This window comes from Microcebus murinus, chromosome 1, assembly GCF_040939455.1.
Source record: "Microcebus murinus isolate Inina chromosome 1, M.murinus_Inina_mat1.0, whole genome shotgun sequence".
Taxonomy (NCBI): Eukaryota; Metazoa; Chordata; class Mammalia; order Primates; family Cheirogaleidae; genus Microcebus; species Microcebus murinus.
Window position 1 is genome coordinate 154,179,592 of NC_134104.1, and position 18,488 is coordinate 154,198,079.

Consider the following 18,488-nt stretch of genomic DNA (forward strand, 5'->3'; position numbering starts at 1 on the left):
CTGCCTGTCGCCCCTGGATGGCCAACAGACATCTCACATTAAGTATGGCTGAAGTTGAACTCTTCCCTCTGCCTCCCAAACCTTTTCCTCCCATAACTGTCTTCATCTCCGTACGTGACACTTCCATTAACCCAGTTGCTCAGGCTAGAAATGTAGGAGTGAGTCATCCTTGCCTCTTTGCTCTCACAATCCACACCCAGTCCTTCAGCAAGTCCCGTTCCAAATAATTTCTAAATCCAGTCCCCTGTCCTCCCTCCCCACCTCCACTGCTATCCTAGGGTGAGACGGGAAGGCCAGGGAGACAACCAGGAAGTGCGGTGCTGTAGGCACCCAGGGAGGGATGAGTTTCAAGAGGCTGATCAGAAAAAGAAATGTTACTAAAAGGTCCAGTAAAAGCAGTGGCCATTGCAACGATCTGGCAACAGTCTTCAGTGACTCATTGATCTTTTGTAATTTACTTGGTATGTGAAGTGAGGTAAGGTCAGAATATCCTCTTTTCCCCTAAATGGCAAGCTAAATTTTGAAACACCATTTCCTAACCAGGCCTCCTTTCTCAATCTGTCTCTGAGGCACCTTTATTGTCCCAGAGATTCTCAAACTTGTGCCAGGTCTACAAGGGCTGTGCTCTGTCTGGGAGGGCGCTGCCACTCACCTTACCCTTCTTACTCAATATTTTGTTTGATACATTCACCTGTCTATTCTTCCATATTTTTCTTTTTATGTTATTTTTTAAAGTTTACTGGAATATACATAACATCAAATATAATGCTTTAATCATTATTAAATATATAATTCAGTGACATTAAGTACATTCACAATGTTGTACAATCATCACCATTCTCTATTTCTGGAACTTTTTCATCATCCCAAACAGAAAATCTGTAGAAATAACTCATGGCTGGGCACAGTGGCTCATGCCTATAATCCTAGCATTCTGGGAGGCTAAGGCGGGAGGATTGCTTGAGCTCTGGAGTTCGAGACCAGCACTGAGCAAGAGTGAGACCCCTGTCTCTACTAAAAATATAAAAATTAGCCTGGCGCCATGGTGCGCACCTGTAGTTGCAGCTACTTGGGAGGCTGAAACAGCAGGATCACTTGAGCCCAGGAGTTTGAGGTTGCTGTGAGCTAGGCTGACTCCACAGCACTCTACTCAGGGCAATGGAGTGAGACTTTATCTCAAAAAAAACAAAAGGAATAACTTATCATTTCTGCCTTTCCCCAAGCCCCTGGTAACCTCTATTCTACTTTCTATTTCTGTGAATTTGCCTATTGTAAGTAATTCAGGTAAGTAAAAGTATTTGTCCTTTTGTGTTAATTTCATTTAGCATAATGTCTTCAAGGCTTATTTATGTTGTAGTGTGTATCAAAATTTCACTAGTTTTATAGCTGAATAATGTATTTCATTGTCTGTAGATACCACATTTTGTTTATCCATTCATCTGTTGATAGACATTTAAGTTTACTGACTTTGGCTATTGTGAACAATGCTGCAGTAAACATTTACATACAAGTATCTGTTTGAGTCCCTGCTTTCAATCCTTTTGGTATATACCTAGGAGCAGAATTGCGGGATCATATGCTAATTCTATGGTTAGCTTTTTTTTTTTTTTTTTTTTGATACAGAGTCTCGCTTTGTTGCCCAGGCTAGAGTGAGTGCCGTGGTGTCAGCCTAGCTCACAGCAACCTAAAACTCCTGGGCTCAAGCAATCCTGCTGCCTCAGCCTCCCGAGTAGCTGGGACTACAGGCATGCACCACCATGCCTGGCTAATTTTTTCTATATATATTAGTTGGCCAATTAATTTCTTTCTATTTTATAGTAGAGACGGGTCTCGCTCTTGCTCAGGCTGGTTTCGAACTCCTGACCTCGAGCAATCCGCCCACCTCGGCCTCCCAGAGAGCTAGGGTTACAGGCATGAGCCACTGCGCCCCGCCTATGGTTAGCTTTTTGAGGAACCACCAAATTGTTTCCCACAAAACTTCCAATTTCTTTTTCTTTTTTTTTTTTTGAGTCTCACTTTGTTGCCCAGGCTAGAGTGAGCGCCATGGCGTCAGCCTGGCTCACAGCAACCTCAAACTCCTGGGCTCAAATGATCATCCTGCCTCAGCCTCCTGAGTGGCGGGGACAACAGGAATGTGCCACCATGCCCGGCTAATTTTTTCTATATATATTAGTTGGCCAATTAATTTCTTTCTATTTACGGTAGAGACAGAGTCTCGCTCTTGCTCAGGCTGGTTTCGTTTGAACTCCTGACCTCAAGCAATCCGCCTGCCTCAGCCTCCCAGAGTGCTAGGATTATAGGTGTGAGCCACCGCGCCTGGCCGGCTTCTGATTTCTTTACATCCTCACCATTATTTTCTTTTTGTTTCGTTTTGTTTTTAAAGACAGCCATCCCAAAGGGTATGCATTGGCATCTCATTGAGTTTTGATTTACATTTCTCTAATGACTAGTGATATTGAGCATCTTTGCATAAGCTTATTGGTCATTTATATATCTTATTTAGAGAAATCTATTCAAGTCTTTTGCCCAGTTTTTTTTTTTTTTTTTTTTTCCAGAAAGGGAGTCTTACTATGCTGCCCAAGCGGGACTTGAACTCCTGGGTTTAAGAGATCCTCCCCACTCAGCCTCTCTAGTAGCTGGGACTACAAGCACATGCCACCGTGCCTGGCTGCCCATATTTTAATTGGGTTGTTTGTCTTTTTGTTATTGAGTCATGGAAGTTCTTTATATTATCCAGATATTAATCTCCTATTATATATATGATTTGTAAACATATTCCCTTTTGGGGGGCTGTCTATTCTTGATAGTATCATTTAATGCACAAAAGTGTTTTGTTTTTTTTTAATATGAAGGGGTGGGGGGTTGTAAGGAGGGGTGTTCAGTTGCAATTTTTGGGTTTTTTTTTGAGACAGAGTCTCACGGTGTTGCCCTGGCTAGAGTGCAGTGGCATCATCATAGCTCACAGCAACCTCAAACTCCTGGGTTCCAGCGATCCTCCCACCTCAGCCTCCCAAAGTGCTAGGATTATAGGTGCCAGCCACCGTGCCCAGCTTTTCTCATTATTTTAATTCACTTCTGTTTCTATTTTTGAATTCATAATGTTGTAGTCTTTTTTTAAAACAGGACCCTAAAAATGCATATGCCTCAGGCCCAGCTCACCCTGGATCACCTGGAGAGAAGGAAGGGAGGAAGGAGTGAGGACCCTTTGGGGAGGTTTGGCCCTCGTTCCTCTTCCAGGGGCCTTGGAGCAAGCAACACTAAGGCGTTGGAGCTTGTCTGAGGCTGTCGTAGCAATAAAGGCAGTTGGGGGCTGGGCGCGGTGGCTCACGCCTGTAATCCTAGCACTCTGGGAGGCTGAGGCAGGCGGTTTGCTCGAGGTCAGGAGTTCAAAACCAGCCTGAGCAAGAGTGAGACCCCGTCTCTACTATAAATAGAAATTAATTGGCCAACTGATATAGAAAAAATCAGCCGGGCATGATGGCACCTGCCCGTAGTCCCAGCTACTTGGGAGGCTGAGGCAGGAGGATCGCTTGAGCCGAGGAGTTTGAGGTTGCTGTGAGCTAGGCTGACACCACGGCATTCTAGCCTGGGCAACACAGTGAGACTCTGTCTCAGAAAAAAAAAAGGCAGTTGGGGCTGCTGGGCATGAGCTGGGGGGCCAGGCAGGAGCCAAGGATCTGCAGAGTAGCTGCTGTTGAAGACCCAGAGTGGCTGACACCCTGGGGAAGGGCCTCACGGGGCCAGGGAAGAAGGAAACCAGAGCCAGATGCCTTTCTGGTGGCAGGACTAAAGTCATGAGGACAGCTCCCCTGTAAACTTCCCTGAGATGGGGACAAGGGTGGGTGATTCAAAGGAGTGGTGGGACCCCACAGTGAGTGGGGACCCATGGCGCTCAGTCCCCTATCAGAGACCCTTGGGGTCTGGCTCCAGCCTCACCATTGCCCCCACCCACCTTCTCAGCTGACCATGCCCCTCCTCAGTTCCCCCCGTGCACTGGAGAAGCCCCTGATCCTCACTTGGCACTCGAGGCCCCGTGTGATGGGCACTGCCCACTCAGCAGTGTGTGCAGAGTACCAAACTCAGCACATGGCCTCTGCTCGGAATGACACCCGCACCTGAATATGCTTCCCCACACCCATTCCTCCTCAGGATTCAGCCAGGTTGTCACCTCCTCTGGGCAGCCCTCCCTGAACCCCCAAGTCTGCCCTGGTGGTCAAGTCTTCTGCCACACTGGGGATCCCCGGTGCTGGTCAGGCCAGAGGAGCAGTTGTGTTTGTGGGTGGGATCCTTAGGGAGGAAGGGTGAGCTGGGTGGGCCAGCCTGGGCCTCCCCTGCTCACCCATCCTGGGCACCAAGGCCTCAACAGGTCTGCTGGCTACAAGAGTGGAAAGGGGACACAGGGTCCAGACAGGCCTGGAGGGAACAGACGCACAGGCTTGAGCCCTGGCCCAGGGCCTCAGGCCATCCCCGCCCCGCTGGCCATCAGGCAAAGACAGGCATGTGCGAGGTCACCCACTCTGGGTGGAAGTCCCCTTTATTTGGATTTGCTGCTGGGTGGCTAGGCGCCGTAGGTGGCTCTCGATATGGACCAGGAGGGCATCCAGCATGTGCAGGACTCCGAGCAGTATAGTGCGGTCTGAGATTGGGGCCTGCCGTTTCCAGGGTCCACAGGGTTCAGTGGTCACCTTCGGGTGCTGAGACTAGGACCAAGAGGCAGGAGGGAGAGTGGAGGGACAGGCAGAGGTGCGGCGAGGGGCAGCAACGCAGCTGGGGAGGAGGGTGCGGGGCAGTGCCCGGAGGAGATGGTAAGGAGACAGGGCGATGGAAGATCGCTGAGTGTCTCTGTGGGCTAGGGTGGTCACGGGGCCTGTGGGGGCTGGATGAAAATGGGGCACTGACGGGGACAGGTAGGGCAGGGTACTGCTGTGGGGAAGGGTCGGGAACTGACGGGTGGTGGACGTGGGTCCCTTAGAGACATGTGGACCGACGCAGGGACGATGGGGCGTGAGCAGGGGACCCACAGGCCCCAAGATAGGCAGATGGGGAAGGGCTGGGCAGAGGGGACAGGCCCACTGGGTATAAGCAGAGGCGACAGAGGAGAGTTGTGCTCACCTCAACCTTGGTGGCCTGTAGGCGCCGCCGCTGCAGCACCCGGCGGCTGACCACCAGCATCATCATGGTGGTGGTGAGCGTGACCCCAGCCACGGGGTACATGTGGTTCGTTCCCAGGTCCATCCAATAGCCAGGGCAGCCCAGGCTGGTCCCGCAGCCGTTCATGTTGCTCGGCTGGCACCCCCAGGGCTGCAAATCCAGCCCCACCTGGTACCAGAGGGGCCGTGACCAGGCGTGGCTGGGGGCAGCCGTCGCCAGCAGGAGCAGCACGGGCAGCACGGGCAGCATGGGCAGCATGGCTGTGGCTAGTGCGGCGGAACCTGGGCACCTGGCAACGGGCAAACGCCCCTCCCCCGGGAGCAGGTTCCAGCCTGGCTAGGAAATGGAAGGGGCAGAGGGCTGGGCTCCAGGGCTGGGTGTGAATGGCAGGCCTGGGGCCTGGTTCCCACGCTCCCAGTTGGCCTGGCTGGCCCAGGGCTGAGGGACTGTTCCTCCCACACCTGCCGCCTCCTCACTCATCATCCAACCCAGGGGTCCTCAAACTCTGGCCCGTGGACCACATGCGGCCCACTGAGGACATTTATCTGGCCCCACGGGTGTTTTTGCCGCAGCTGCCTGTCCTGCTTAGCAGCCAACTGGTCCCGGGCCCACAGTGCGCATGTGTGGAATGTGCACTGTACTCACTCTCCAACGGCCCTCCAATGGTCTGAGGGACAGTGAACTGGCCCCCTGTTTAAAAAGTTTGAGGACCCCTGATCCAACCCCTAAAATCCAAACACCCTACAGCCCCTGCAGCCTGCTGCTCTCCACGGGCAGCACCCCCAGGCTGACTAAGGCCAGTACAACTGAGCTGCTCGCTGGTTCCTACGAGCGGCCCCAGCCCACAGTCCACGTGGCAGCAGGGTGATCGCTCAAGGATGCGGTCAAAGCCCACACTCCCCTCACTATCCAAACAAAGCCTGAAGGCTGGGAGTCTCCTCCCCTGCTCCCACGGCCTCCCTGAGCACACCTGCTGCTCCCTGTGCCAGCAGCGCTGTTTCCCACTCCTGGAAAGTCACCTTCTCACAGCTGGAGTTTCAGGTCAAGTGTCACCTGCTCCCTAAGCCTGCCTCCCGCGACCATCTTGGGTAACACAGTCCCTTCTCTCTCATGTGACCCTGCTTTATTTACTTCAACACGTTTCTAAGTACCTGCACCTTCTTGCTTGAGGTCTGCCTCCCAATCCAGCAAATGAGTTTCGATAGATTAATATTTGCTGAGCAGCCGCCAGGCACTGTGCCTGGTGCCGGGACGTGGCGTGACAGAGCAGATGAAAAGCTCCGACTTCCTAGCTGAGTGCCAGGCGCTGACACAGGCCGCGATAACGCAGGGCTGGGCAAGGCTGCCACAGTGATTTGGAGGGCAGGGCGACCTCTGTCTACTCTCAGGGCCATGCCCAGCGCCCAGCACAGACCTGGCATCTGGTCAGTACCTGATGAACAGCAAAGCTCACGTGTTTTGAGCAGGGACCCCTGCCCAGCCCTGTTCTAAACATTTCCTGGCATTTGCTCATGGAATAACAAGCAACCCGTGAAGCAGGCCCTGCTACCACCCCCGCTCTACTGCTGAGCTCGCAGGCCCAGAGGACACAAGCACCGCCCCCCCCTTGCTATCACCAGTGCGGAGCTGGTCCAAAGCCCCCGGCCCGCCAGGCCACATGCCCAGAAGTTGGCGCTTTATAGCAGAAATCAACACATGCTTCTTGGCTGACAGTGCGCTGCCAAGGCCGGATGATCTAATTCTATGAACAAGCATTCTTCCCAGAAAACCGATCACGCTTATTCTTATTTTTAAATGGTGAACAGCTGTTCTTCCTCAGCTGGCTGCTCAGGTGTTCACTCTGCACCCTCCAGGGGCTGCCCAGTGGCACCTGTCCTGCCCTACACCTCGTCGGGTATCCCTGAGAATGGACTATTCCTGAGAGCAGCTCTGGCTCCAGCTCTTTCACAGCTGAGGACACGGGCCGCACTTGGCTGCGGGAAACCTGAACCTGGGATGCCCCCAGCTCTCCTCCTCTGTACTCTCCCTGCCTGACCATCCTTGAATCTTCTCCCCAGCTTCTGAACCAACTGGGGCATAGAAGGGCCAGGAGCCAGAGCTGTGGACCACCCACCACCAAGCCCACACCAAGCCACGGCAGAGCCTGCAGTTGGGCAGAAAAATCTTTACTCTGGCAGCTGAAAATGTGCAGCAGCTCCCTCCCCGCATCTGGGCAGTGCCAGCCTCACTGCAGTACCCTGTCCCAGGCCCGGAGCGCTGACGTGGAGTCCAAGGGCCTCCATCCCTGAGTTATGTGTGTGTTTGCATGGAGGGGACTCCTGGGTGGCACCTGGAGGCAGCCCAAGGATGGGAGACTTCTCAAGGGTGCCTCGTCACAGCCTCCAGAGGTAGGTGGTCTCAGGCAGGGTGGCAGCATGGTCAGAGTTTGGTGGCCTGAATGGGCAGAGGAGGGGAGGCTCCAGTCGGTTTCCAAAGGGCACATACCAACCCCCAGCCCTGGGAAAGCAACCCCTGCCCCCTGGAGCAGCTGTATCCAGAGGCAGGAGGGGAAGGCAGTGGGTCCACTGGCGGCAGAGCCGTGGTCACCAGGACAGACTTCTTGGAGTTGGGGCCAGGGTGAGGACAAGCAACAGATTAACAAAAAAGAGTTCAACAGCTCAGAGGTCAGCTCACCAGAACAGCGCTGTCGGGGCCAGATCTCGGGTGTTGTAGGGCAAAGGTGACAGCGTCATGGACAGAGGCAAAGAGATGCTTCTTAGTGATGGATGCATCGAAGAAATGTCCGGCCTCAAGCTGGGCGACCACAGGGCCTGCAGGCAAGGAGTAGGCCTCCCTGACTCTCAGAGCCACCAGGAACCCAGCCCCAGGAACCAGCAGAATGCCTTGACCCCATCGCCCCGACCACCACCCCGAGGCTACAGCTGAACCCCAGTCACTCCTGCCTCCGAGGATACCTCTGACCTCCAGTTTCAGAGACTTTCTCCTTGTGCTGCCTGGCAGACCTTTTCATTGGCCAAGAGTCCCGCCCCCTTCCCAGATCCCGCTGCTGCCCCCACCGCACGCACTGTGGCAGGCCGCCATGTACACCTCCACCTCGATCTCCCGGAAGTCATGGAAAATCTGCCGCAGAAAAGGGGGCTGGACTCAGAGGGAGGCTCAGGCAGGCTTGGGGGCGGAGTATAAAAGGGGAGCTCGGAGAGTTTGGGGAACCAGAGGGTCAGGGCTCTCAGGGCAAGTTATGGGGCTTGAGGGGCCTCAGCCAGGCCCAGCCCTTACGTTCTTCAGGCTCTTGAGGCACACGGTGTCCACAAAGGAGAGGGCACCCAAGTCCAGGACGAGGCTATGGAAATCCGGCTGAGGCAGGCCCAGGGCCTTCAGTGTGGACATGTCTGGGGCCTTGGCATCTTCTTGACCATTGGCCGCTGTGTCTTCCAGCTTATCCCCTGGGCTCACCTGCTGGAAAGCCAGACATGCCACAACGGCCACCCAGACAGGGTGAGGGCAGGGAATGTGCACAGACATGCAGGACACACAGGCCAGATGTGGGGGCCCGTACATAAACACATACAGATGGGGTCACACATGAGACATGACACAGACATGGGGCAGCCAAGACAGGAAGGACAGACACACGGGGACATGCAGGAGAGCACACCCAGACATGCATACACTGTTCTGTTACCTCCTGGGCCCAGGCTAAATAAGGACACAGGGAGAGCACTAGGAGACTGTCACATCCTCAGCCAGCCAGGGTGGAGTGGGTAGGGGGCCCAGAGCAGACCAGAATAGACACATGCGTTCATGTGCACACACTCACACATGGGCACCTGGGCACCCTGCCTTGTCTGAGTCTCTCATTGAGCTTGGCATCCCCTTTGACCCCTAAGGTTTTTTGAGGCAGAGTCTCACTATGTTGCCTGGGCTGGATTCAAACTCCTGGCCTCAATAGGGTTGGGGGGACAAAAAAATAAACCTCCTGATCTCAAGCCGTCCTTCCGCCTCAGCCTCCTGAGTAGCTGGGACTACAGGCATGTGCCACTGCACCTGGCTTTGACCCCTAAGTTTTTTCCCCATATATCAAATCCCTTCCCTCTACCCATGAGCACAGACTGTGGGGTCTTGTGGCATCTACAAATTCAAGGTCTTCATCTAGGCCTGAGATACTAGACAAGAGGGCCACAAGCAAAATTCTAAGGCATACCACTAGATATGTCCTCACAGAGGATCTGATCCATCACCCCATTCCTCCTGCTACCAGCACAATGCCCACAAAGCCCACAGCTTTCCTCTTGGGACACCTATGGATACTTATGTCTGGGCCCTCCTCTCCCACTTCTGGCCTTACCTTGGCCTTGGAGTCCTCCACATCATTGCTCTTTATGTCTTCGAGGCTGCTGTTGACATTAACGGAAACTGAGGCGCCCTTGGAGGAGGCAGCCTAGGCCAGGGAAGAGCGGGAACGGGAAGGAGCTATCCCAGCTGCCCTGACAGCCATGCCAGGCAGGCCTGGTGTTGCCCCTGGCTTTGACAGAAGGTAGGCAGCCCAGGACCCAAAGCAGGGGACCCAGGGCAGCCAGGCTGAAGGCTGCAGGGTTCTGACCAGTTCTAGGAACAGCCATAAAATGGAAGAGGACCATGATGGCCCACACTGTCCCTGGTTTGGGAGATGGGAGAAAAACAAACCACCACCCAGAGCCCTGACCTGCCAGGCGTGGGAGGCAGGGTCGCTGGGGGCAAGAGGGAGAAAGGGGGAGGAGGGGAGGGGTGGCCGAGGAGTCAGGAGGCTGGGAGAAAGGCTGGGCCCACAGCAGGGCAGAGGGGAGAGGCCGAGCGCAGGCAGGGGTCGGAGTCGCCAGCTAACGGGGCCCTGCCTGTTTCAGGAGCTGCTTCTCTTTCTGCAGTTGCTTCAGCTTTAGCTTCTCCTGCTTCTTGAGCAGCTTCTTCTTCCGGGAGATGAGGTGGTCCACGTCCACGCCACACTGGGGGCAAATGTCAGGGAAGTGGGGTGGGCGCTGCGGGGAGGCGAGGCCCTGACGCCCACCCTGGGGACCCCATGCCTCACCCTCTGTTTCAGCGCATCACTGTAGAGCTCGGCATTGGCAAAGTACACTGTGGCTGAGGAGCGGAAGATCTTCACGCCCGGGACCTCCTTGGCCTGGGGACAGAGCAGGGTTGGGGCAGCTGAGCCCTCCTCTCCCTCTGCTGCACCTGTTCTCTAACCTCCCCTCCCCAGGAGTGCCAGGGGGCCACCACCACCCAATGCCACCACCCAACGTTCTGCCCCTGCCTACGGCCCATGCCCTCTCAGAGGCTTGGGCCACAAGTGTGGGAGCCTGGTCGTGTCATCCTGACCCCCTGCTCCCTCCTCTCCCCTGCCCAGGCCCTCAGCAGCGCTTCCTCCAGGGCAGAGCCCACACCTCTCCCGCCCTTCTGCCACTACCCAGGCCAGCTTTCAGAGGCTCTCAGCCCTCCTGTTGGGTCTCCAGCCCCTGCCCCATGGTCTCTTTCCTACACACATCTCCTGTCATCCCAACCAGACCTTCCCCCACTCCCACCCACTCCACACACAGCCCAGTCTCTGCTTGGCATCAGGCCCTGCACGATGTGGGAGCTAATTTCCATCCAGCTGGGCTGCTCCCCTTGTGTCCTTTCCCACATCTCGGTCCCTTGGTTCCTACCCTCAAGCTGCCCAGTCCCACCGTGCTCAGCCTTCAAGACTCCATGTTAGAGGGAATGGGCTTGTTTTATTCCAGAGTCCTCCACCTATGTTCCCAGCACCTGGCCCAAGATTTCTCAGGGGGTAAATGAATGACTGGGGACTTAGCAACCCCACTGATCATATCAAGAAACAGTCCCCCTCCATCCTGGTACCCTAGGACCCTGCCCCTCTGGCTCCACAGGATGGGGCCTATGCTGCTGCCTCCAAGGCAGACCCTTCTCTGTGTCCCCAGACCCAGCTCTGCCCACTCTTCCTCTGCCCCTTTGCAGCCCCTTAGACCCCTGGTGGGGTCTGAAACCCCAATTCCTCCCTTGAAATTCCAAGGATCAAACCCAAAGTGCCTCAGCCCCCACATCCTGGCCAGGTGTGGAAGGACTGACAAAGGCCCATTCTGTCCACCCCACCCACCCACCCACGCTGCCCTCCTGCACAGCCCCCGCTGCTCACCTCTGAGTACTCGGCCACGTCTCTGTAAATGTCCGTGTCTGGCAAACGCCCCAGGACAGAGTAGTGGGGCCTGTGGGGAGAGAGTGAGTTCAAGAAGAGGGAGCAACAAGGGGGTACGAAGGAGCCTGAAGTCCCCAGAGATGTGGGGACAGCTGAGGGGAGGCGGTGTGGAGCCCCCTGACTAGCTGGAACAGGGGGACTGACGAGGCTGACTCACAGCTGTGTCCGGACCACCAGGAGCAGCAGGGAAAAGACTATGGCAACTGCCAGGCCAAGGTCCAGGTTCAGCAGGATGGTGGCCACAAAGGTCACCAGCCAGATGAGCTGAGAACAGAGGGCAGTGGTCTACTTCAGTGGAGCTTGGGGCTGAGGCCCTGAATCCCAGCCCGGGCTGCCCAGGCCTCTCACCAGATCCGCTCGGTTAGCCTTCCAGAGGGAGCACACGTCTGCGAACTGCATCAGCATGCCCTTCAGGTTCACGATAATGGTGGCTGCTAGCACTGCCTGGGGGGGAATGTCGCCAGGGGCCATTGAGAGGTGCCCAGATGCTGACAACCTGACCACCCAGGCATGACCCAGACTCACCTCAAGTTGGGTAGAACCCCAACTGACACTAAGTAGCACCCACCCCCTGATCCTAACAAATTGGATCTCTGAAAGGTTCAACCCCTGACCCTTGACTCCAAATCTCACCCCAAAGATCTCACCCTTAAGAAACAGGATGTAACCTTGTATCCTCGCCCCTCACCTGGCCAAGGACCTGTAGCCCGGCTGGGTGAGCTGGGGTCTTACCTTGGGCAGGTCTTTGAAGAGTTCCCCAAGTTTGAGGATGACCAGGAGGATAAAAAGGGAAGACACAGCTCCAGCAACCTGTTGGGTGGGGCAGCAGGGGTGAGGCAGTTGGAGGGAGCAGGGGTGGGGGGAGCAGTGTGCGCACTGGCAAAGCAGCGTGTACACAGAGGCAGAGGCACACCCGCACCCGCACCCGCACCCACAGCCCACCTGCGTGTTGCCCCCGGCGCTCTCCTGCACCAGGCTCCGAGACATGGAGCAACTCACAGGAAAGCACTGGAAGATGCCCCCGATGAGGTTACTGAGGCCGAGGGCAACCAGTTCCTGGTGGAGGGGAACATGGATGTGAGGAGACTTCCTTGAAGTGCCTGGTCACTGTCCCGCTGTGCCTCGGCCTATGCATCCCCAACCTCCATCCCCACGTAATCGCCCCCAAAGACTGGGTGCTGTCCCACATAGATCCTGTTCTCCCACCCTCAGTCCCCCCCGTGGCCCCTGCACTTCTGCTATTTCCCTGTGTCCCACCTGGCCTTCCCTCCCCCTGTCCCTGGAGGCCCCGTACACCTGGATGTCTCTCACATGCCCCACGTCACCCAGACCTGGTTGCTGTCCACCCGGTAGCCATGCCTCAGGGCGAAGATCTTCCCCAGCGAGATGGCGATGGCGAACCCCACCACAGCGATGGCAAAGGCGTTTCCCACGAGCTTTGCGAACAGCTGGGGGCTGGGGGCCACTGGGGCCACCAGCCTGTGGAAAGCGTCTGTGAGGCCAAAGGAAGGTCCTGGCCTGGCTGTCCAACCCTCCCTGGCCTGCCCGGAGCTCACCCTGGAGGGATGTTGCCCACGACATCTACCCCAAATCTGTGCTGCAGGCCCACGCCATAGGAGATGCCTGTGGCCCCGATGAGCTGTTGGGAGAACAGGGTCGGGGAGGGAGGTGCTGGCATCAGAGTCGGGTTGGAGGGGGGTGAATAAACCCCCCTGAGGTGAGGAGGGAGCCACCGGGACAAAATCTTCTTCAGAGGGGTGGGATGGAGTCATTGGCGGGGTGACATAGACAACGCCATTTTGGGCAGGGGAGATGCTGTCAGGGGTAGGAAGACACTGCCACAGGGCTCCCTCACACCTGGAATGCTCCCCCGAGCTCACTCCCGCTGGCCCTCAGACACCCGGAGGCTCCCCACGTGGCAGGGACCATCCTGGCCTGTCACCCGCACCCCCGCTCCTGGCACCCGCACCGTGAGCAGTTCCCCGGGTATTGGCACAGGCAGATGCCGCTGCAGCTTGTCATTCAACAGCTTCACCATCACAAGCACCACCCCCGCCACAACTGCAGTGACCACGGTGCCGACCACACTCTGGGGCAGCTTCCAGCAGACCTCCAGCACTGTCTGTGGAGAGGCAGGTCACAGCCCGCACTCAAGGCCATGGGGCACACCTACCCATCCCTCCTCCCTCCCCCACTCACATAGATGAGGGACAGTGGCCCAGAGTAGCTGTTCAGTTGGAGGCCAAACACATACTTGAGCTGCGAGACGAAGACCTGCACAGACGCAGCTGTGGTATAGCCACGGACCAGAGGCTCTGACAGGTAGGTGACCACAAAGCCGAAGTGGACCAGGCCCAGCCCCACCTGTGAAGTGGCCAGGCATAGTCAAGGGAGGCAGGGGTCCCAGGGGTGACTGAAGAGAAGCCCAGGGCATGTGGGATCAGAGGGGACGAGTGGACAGCAGAGGAGGAGGAGGGTGGAGCTGGGCAGACACTCAGGGGAACGGCAGGGGTGCGGGGAGCACGTACTCCCGACTGCTCCACACCTGGAAGAGGCCGACCAGGACGCTGAGCGTGGAGGCCAGCTGCACCCGGGCGGCATCTGTGGTCGTCTCGTTGACCGTGGAGTTCGTGGCTGGGGCCAAGGATTCTGTCACACTGCCCACCATCACAGACATGATAGCAAAGGTCCCTGCAGGGATAGTCAGGGCAAGTCTGAAAGGGAGAGGACACTGCCATACTCTCGAGCTCTGGTCTTAAGAGAGAGGCCAAGAGACATCCAGTTCTGGACAAACATCCTCAGAATACGGCTGTACAAATAAGGTGGAGAAGCGCTGGTGGTTAGGAATGGCCAGGGTCAAGAGTGAACCTTGAGCTCACAGGCTCTTAAGGTTGACTAGAAATGCTGGCCCTGCATCACCCACCCTGTCCCACCTGTCTGGCCCAGGGACACAGAGGCTCTCTATGGAGTGGGGAAGGGGCGAGGGCCTGCCTCAGGCTGGTCAGGCCTCTGCCAAGCTCCATGCCCCTCAACCTGCTGCACTCACTCATATTTTCCCGGAGCCAGGGCTTTGAGGTACCTTGAATCTGTGGTCTTAGTCCTGCCTGGGGATGACCCCTGGGCTAGCCTCCCAGTGACCCTGCACTCTTCCCCAAGCTCTTCTGCCCTCCCAGCCCTTCCTTTCACTGTCCTCCATGGTGGATGTGGACACCCTCCTGAAGGGTAGGCCTGACTCCGCTTACCCACAGAGATGTGCCGGGAAGTACCAAACAGGAAGTAGATGAAGACGGGGTAGAAGGAGCTGTAGAGGCCATACACAGGGGGCAACCCAGCCAGGAGAGCGTAGGCCAAGCCTGGGGGTGGGAGTGTAGTGATGCAGGCTTGGAAGCCAGGGTCTCAAAAGGGTAGGGGAATCCCAGCCCTGGGAATCCTCAGGTGCCACAGTTCCAGGGTCAGAGGCCGTGGCTCCAGGTTTGGGGGGTTCACAGACCACAAGGCTTCCAGGCCAAGGCCTAGAAGAGGCTCACCCTGTGGAAGCTGCATGATGGCCACACTCAGGCCAGATAACAAGTCACCCAGGAGCCAGTCACGCACGGGATACCGGGGTAACCAGACCAAAACTGGAAGGCGTTGGAGCAGAAGGGCACGGGCTCGGGCATGGGAGCACCTGAGGACATGAGGGGTAAGTATCGGGGACAGGGGCTACTCAGGCCCTGCCAGAGCCCCCAGACCTCCACTCTTGGCCTTACTGAAACCAGATTCGCCACTGACGGGTCCTAGGTGCTGAGCTCCAGTGCCCCAGCTCCTCCAGCTGCTCCTGGTTCAGCAGTGGCCGTTCCATGCGGTAGTCTCGCCTCTGCAGCTCCATTGCCTGCGTTGCAGACAGCTGTACCTGCACGTTCTTGCCATGGGGTGGTGAGACCACACAGATAAAGTGAGCACACCCCTGATCCAACCTCCCCCACACCTCCACCTGGGACCAAAGAGTCACCTACCTGATTTTTCCAGGCCCCAAGATCAAGGTACAGTAGGTCCAGTCCCAGCCTGCCCCTGTGGGCCCCATGCCCACGCCCAAGCAGGGGCAGTACCTGAACTTTGGCTGATGGAAGCCTCTTTCTGGGCCAAAGTCCCCCAACAAGGGGCAGCAAGATGAGCACAGCAGGATGAACATGACTCTCACCTTCAGCCCAGGTGTGGCTGCCCAGCCCTGAGCATTTTGCTCTGGGTCCAAGGCTGGCCACCCCTCCTAGCCCCTTTCTCCCAGCTCCTTGTCTTCCCCCAGCTAGTCTGTGTCTGGTCCCCACATTCTTATTCAGCTACCCCAGGAGCCCAGTGCTGGCTGGCTGAGAACACACTCAGGGAAGAGATCCAGCAAACCAGCGGTCCAGTTCTTCAAGCAACTCCCTCTCCAAGCCTCAGGCCTCCAGATGAGACTCTCCCCTCTATGGGAAGGAATGTGTTGGGGCCAAGGTTGCCCCTGGGCCTCCAGCCCTAGGGTTCAGATTTAGACAGCTCAGGCCTAGTCTGGGAAAACCAAGGGATGCCTCTCACCTGAGGAGAAGGGGGAAGCTCTCACCTAGAGGGAAAGAGGCTCCTAGCTAGAAAGGGAAGTGCCCACTTGATGCAGCAGAAAGATTTCACCTGGGAATAGGAGTTCTCAGGGGAATCTCACCTAGAGGGAACTCTGACTTGCCAGGAAAACTTTCACCACCCAGGCAAGACCTCTTATCTGTCCAGAGGCTCCTAACTGAAGTGGGAGAAAGATCTCACCTGGGACAGGAGACCCAGGGGGAGGTTCTTACCTGGGAGTTACTCTCATCTAAGGGAACTCTGACCTGGGGGGAGGCTCCCCCCAGGAGAGGGGGGACTGGGAGAAAGTACTCACCTGGGAATATATCTCACAGCAGGGATGTTAGCTGGGGAAAGCTCTAGCCTGTTGGGGAAGCTTTCACCTATCGGGAAAGTTGTGATTTGGGGGAAGCTCTGAGCTGGGGAGAGAATCGCACCTGAGGGACAGGAACTCACCTGGGAAGGGCTTCTAAACTGGATGTCCCGGTTAGAGGAGACAGTGGAGTGGGAGCGAGGAAGATCCTCAGAGATTCTTGGCACCGCTATCTCCAAATCTTAGAGGCTCCACTCACTCCCCTCCTCAGTGAGTCGCTTAGGTCTTTTTCAAGGACTCCCTCCCGGACAACGGACAACGCTGGACCCGCGCCCAGAGGGCGAAGCCTAGATCGTTGGCCCCTCCCTCTAGGAAGGTACAGCCAGAAGGGCCAGAGAGCTCACTCCTCGGTCAGGTGTACATCTGGGTTGACCCGGGCCCCAGGTGAAAGCAGTTAACCCACGGGCCCCGGCCGGAGACTCTTTTGCAGCAACCTCTAGGCCCCCACGCGCCCCAGCCAGAGCTTTTCTGCACGCTGCTGGCTCCCTGCGGCCCCCGGTTAGCCCTCGGGCAGCACCCCAGCAGCTACCCGCACAACCCGCAGGGGCTGGGGTCGCGCCGGCTCCCACCCCCATCCCTGGCTGCCGACTGGCAGCCGCCTGCAGAAAATCGACAAAGAGGCGATCGCAGGCGGGAGATGCCTGCTCCAGGTCTGGCGCTCACGCAGGGCCCGCACCTCGCGGACACGGAGAACCCGGACCGCGCCCTGCACTCACCCGGACGCCTCCGACAGCCCCGTGGCTCGCACGCGCCCGGTAGCTGCTCCTAACAGCTCCAGCTCCGGGCCGCTACGCGCCGGAAGGCGGCGCTGGGGCAGCTGCAAGGCCGGCCGCGCGCTCGCGGGGACTAATCCTGGGGCAGCACAGGGAAGGCTTGGGCCAATCGGCGTGCGGGGGCGGGGTCTAAGGGACGCTTCCCGGCCCCCAGAACCCCGAGACCGAAGATTTAACTCCTTCCTCCCCGGAGGTCTGGCTCGCACTCACCATCGCGGCTCGCCCAGCCCTCTGCCCGGGAGCCCGGTGGGACTGCAGAACTGGAACTAAGGACCAGCGCTGGGCTGGCTGTAGCCGCGCCCCCAGCCCCGTGTGGGATGGAGCTGCTTTTCGGTCTTGGCTTTGCGCACGGTACCCGTGGAATGGGGAGGGGAAACCTCGAGTGGTCTGGAGGCCTTGGGGTGTGTCTAATAACCCAGCCTTAACTCTTGGTGGGGGATTCAGGTCTGTGGGGCTTCTCAAGCAGCCAGCTTAGGGCGCCACCCTCAGGCTTTCCCTCTGAAGCTAGGCTTGTTTCTGAGATGGTCCCCAGGGCCTCCTCTTCAGCTCTGACCACCCAGGCCAGAAATGAAGCTGCAAGGATCCCCTCCTCCATCTCCCATTTCTCCCCTCCCCCTGCACAAAACTCGGCCTGGCCCTGGCATTGATTCCGTGCCTGCGCCTGGAAGGTTCCTGCCTGACCCGAGGGGGGACGTGTCATCCTGGCCAGCTCCAAGTCAGAGAGGCTGGTGGGGGTCAGTGATGTTAGTGACCCCTAGTGTCATGACCCCTAGCCAGGGCATAAAACGCCAGGCCAGGGCTGCAGGTCCCAAAGACTTAGGATGTCCTCATGCCCACTGCCTTGACCAAGAGGAAGCTTCCTTTGGCACCTTACTCCCAGCACTTTAGGCCCCAATTACAAGGTGAGGGCCGAGGTTTCAGGGTGAAAGATGGGAACTTGGTCCAAATCTAGGATGAAATGGGCTAAAAATAGCTGGATATTCTTGGAGGGGGCTCAGATTCCTCCCAAAGGTCAGTCTGGCCTGAAGCATTCACAGTCACCATCCTGCACCCCACAACAGAAAGAGGCAACAACTGTTTTCTATAGAAGTTTATTCCCAAAACAGAGCGCGGCTTCACGGAACAATTTACACAGACAGGAAAGGGGACCGCTGGGCTGGAGGGGGGCACCCCCAGGGAGGGGCATCTACAAAACCTAGGCCATAGCAAGGACACCCTCCCACCCTTAGCAGGCCACTCAGCCCTTCAAGGGCTGGGATCATTCTGGGTAAGGAGAGCTTGGGTCCTGGCTGGTGGGATTTGGCACCAGTCAGTGAAGTACAATTTTTAATCTCCTAGGAAACTGCCTCCTAGGAGTATGCATGGGGTGGGGGGGTGTCTATAAGACCACCCCCAG

At 57.1% G+C, this 18,488-nt stretch overlaps 2 protein-coding genes across 2 annotated transcripts in view; both read right to left on the reverse strand.

The window, feature by feature from the left end:
* Positions 1 to 4,501: 4,501 nt before the first annotated feature.
* TMEM89 (transmembrane protein 89) lies at positions 4,502 to 5,572 on the reverse strand. Its single transcript, XM_012771656.3, has 2 exons — positions 5,113 to 5,572; positions 4,502 to 4,700 (listed from the first exon to the last, which is right to left on the reverse strand). Exons 1-2 carry the CDS (start codon positions 5,407 to 5,409, stop codon positions 4,509 to 4,511), a joined length of 489 nt encoding a protein of 162 aa, XP_012627110.1. The 5' UTR covers positions 5,410 to 5,572; the 3' UTR covers positions 4,502 to 4,508.
* Positions 5,573 to 7,300: 1,728 nt separating this feature from the next.
* CELSR3 (cadherin EGF LAG seven-pass G-type receptor 3) overlaps positions 7,301 to 18,488 on the reverse strand; it is a 37,288-nt gene continuing 26,100 nt past the window's right edge. Inside the window, 20 exon segments of the mRNA XM_076007459.1 lie at positions 7,301 to 7,584; positions 7,825 to 7,961; positions 8,217 to 8,271; positions 8,428 to 8,607; positions 9,497 to 9,589; positions 10,023 to 10,130; positions 10,214 to 10,306; positions 11,318 to 11,387; positions 11,535 to 11,641; positions 11,726 to 11,821; positions 12,110 to 12,187; positions 12,320 to 12,433; positions 12,709 to 12,856; positions 12,934 to 13,016; positions 13,347 to 13,499; positions 13,577 to 13,741; positions 13,923 to 14,068; positions 14,620 to 14,730; positions 14,905 to 15,044; positions 15,127 to 15,278. Coding sequence (XP_075863574.1) covers positions 7,570 to 7,584; positions 7,825 to 7,961; positions 8,217 to 8,271; positions 8,428 to 8,607; positions 9,497 to 9,589; positions 10,023 to 10,130; positions 10,214 to 10,306; positions 11,318 to 11,387; positions 11,535 to 11,641; positions 11,726 to 11,821; positions 12,110 to 12,187; positions 12,320 to 12,433; positions 12,709 to 12,856; positions 12,934 to 13,016; positions 13,347 to 13,499; positions 13,577 to 13,741; positions 13,923 to 14,068; positions 14,620 to 14,730; positions 14,905 to 15,044; positions 15,127 to 15,278 — 2,244 coding nt within the window. The 3' untranslated portion in view covers positions 7,301 to 7,569.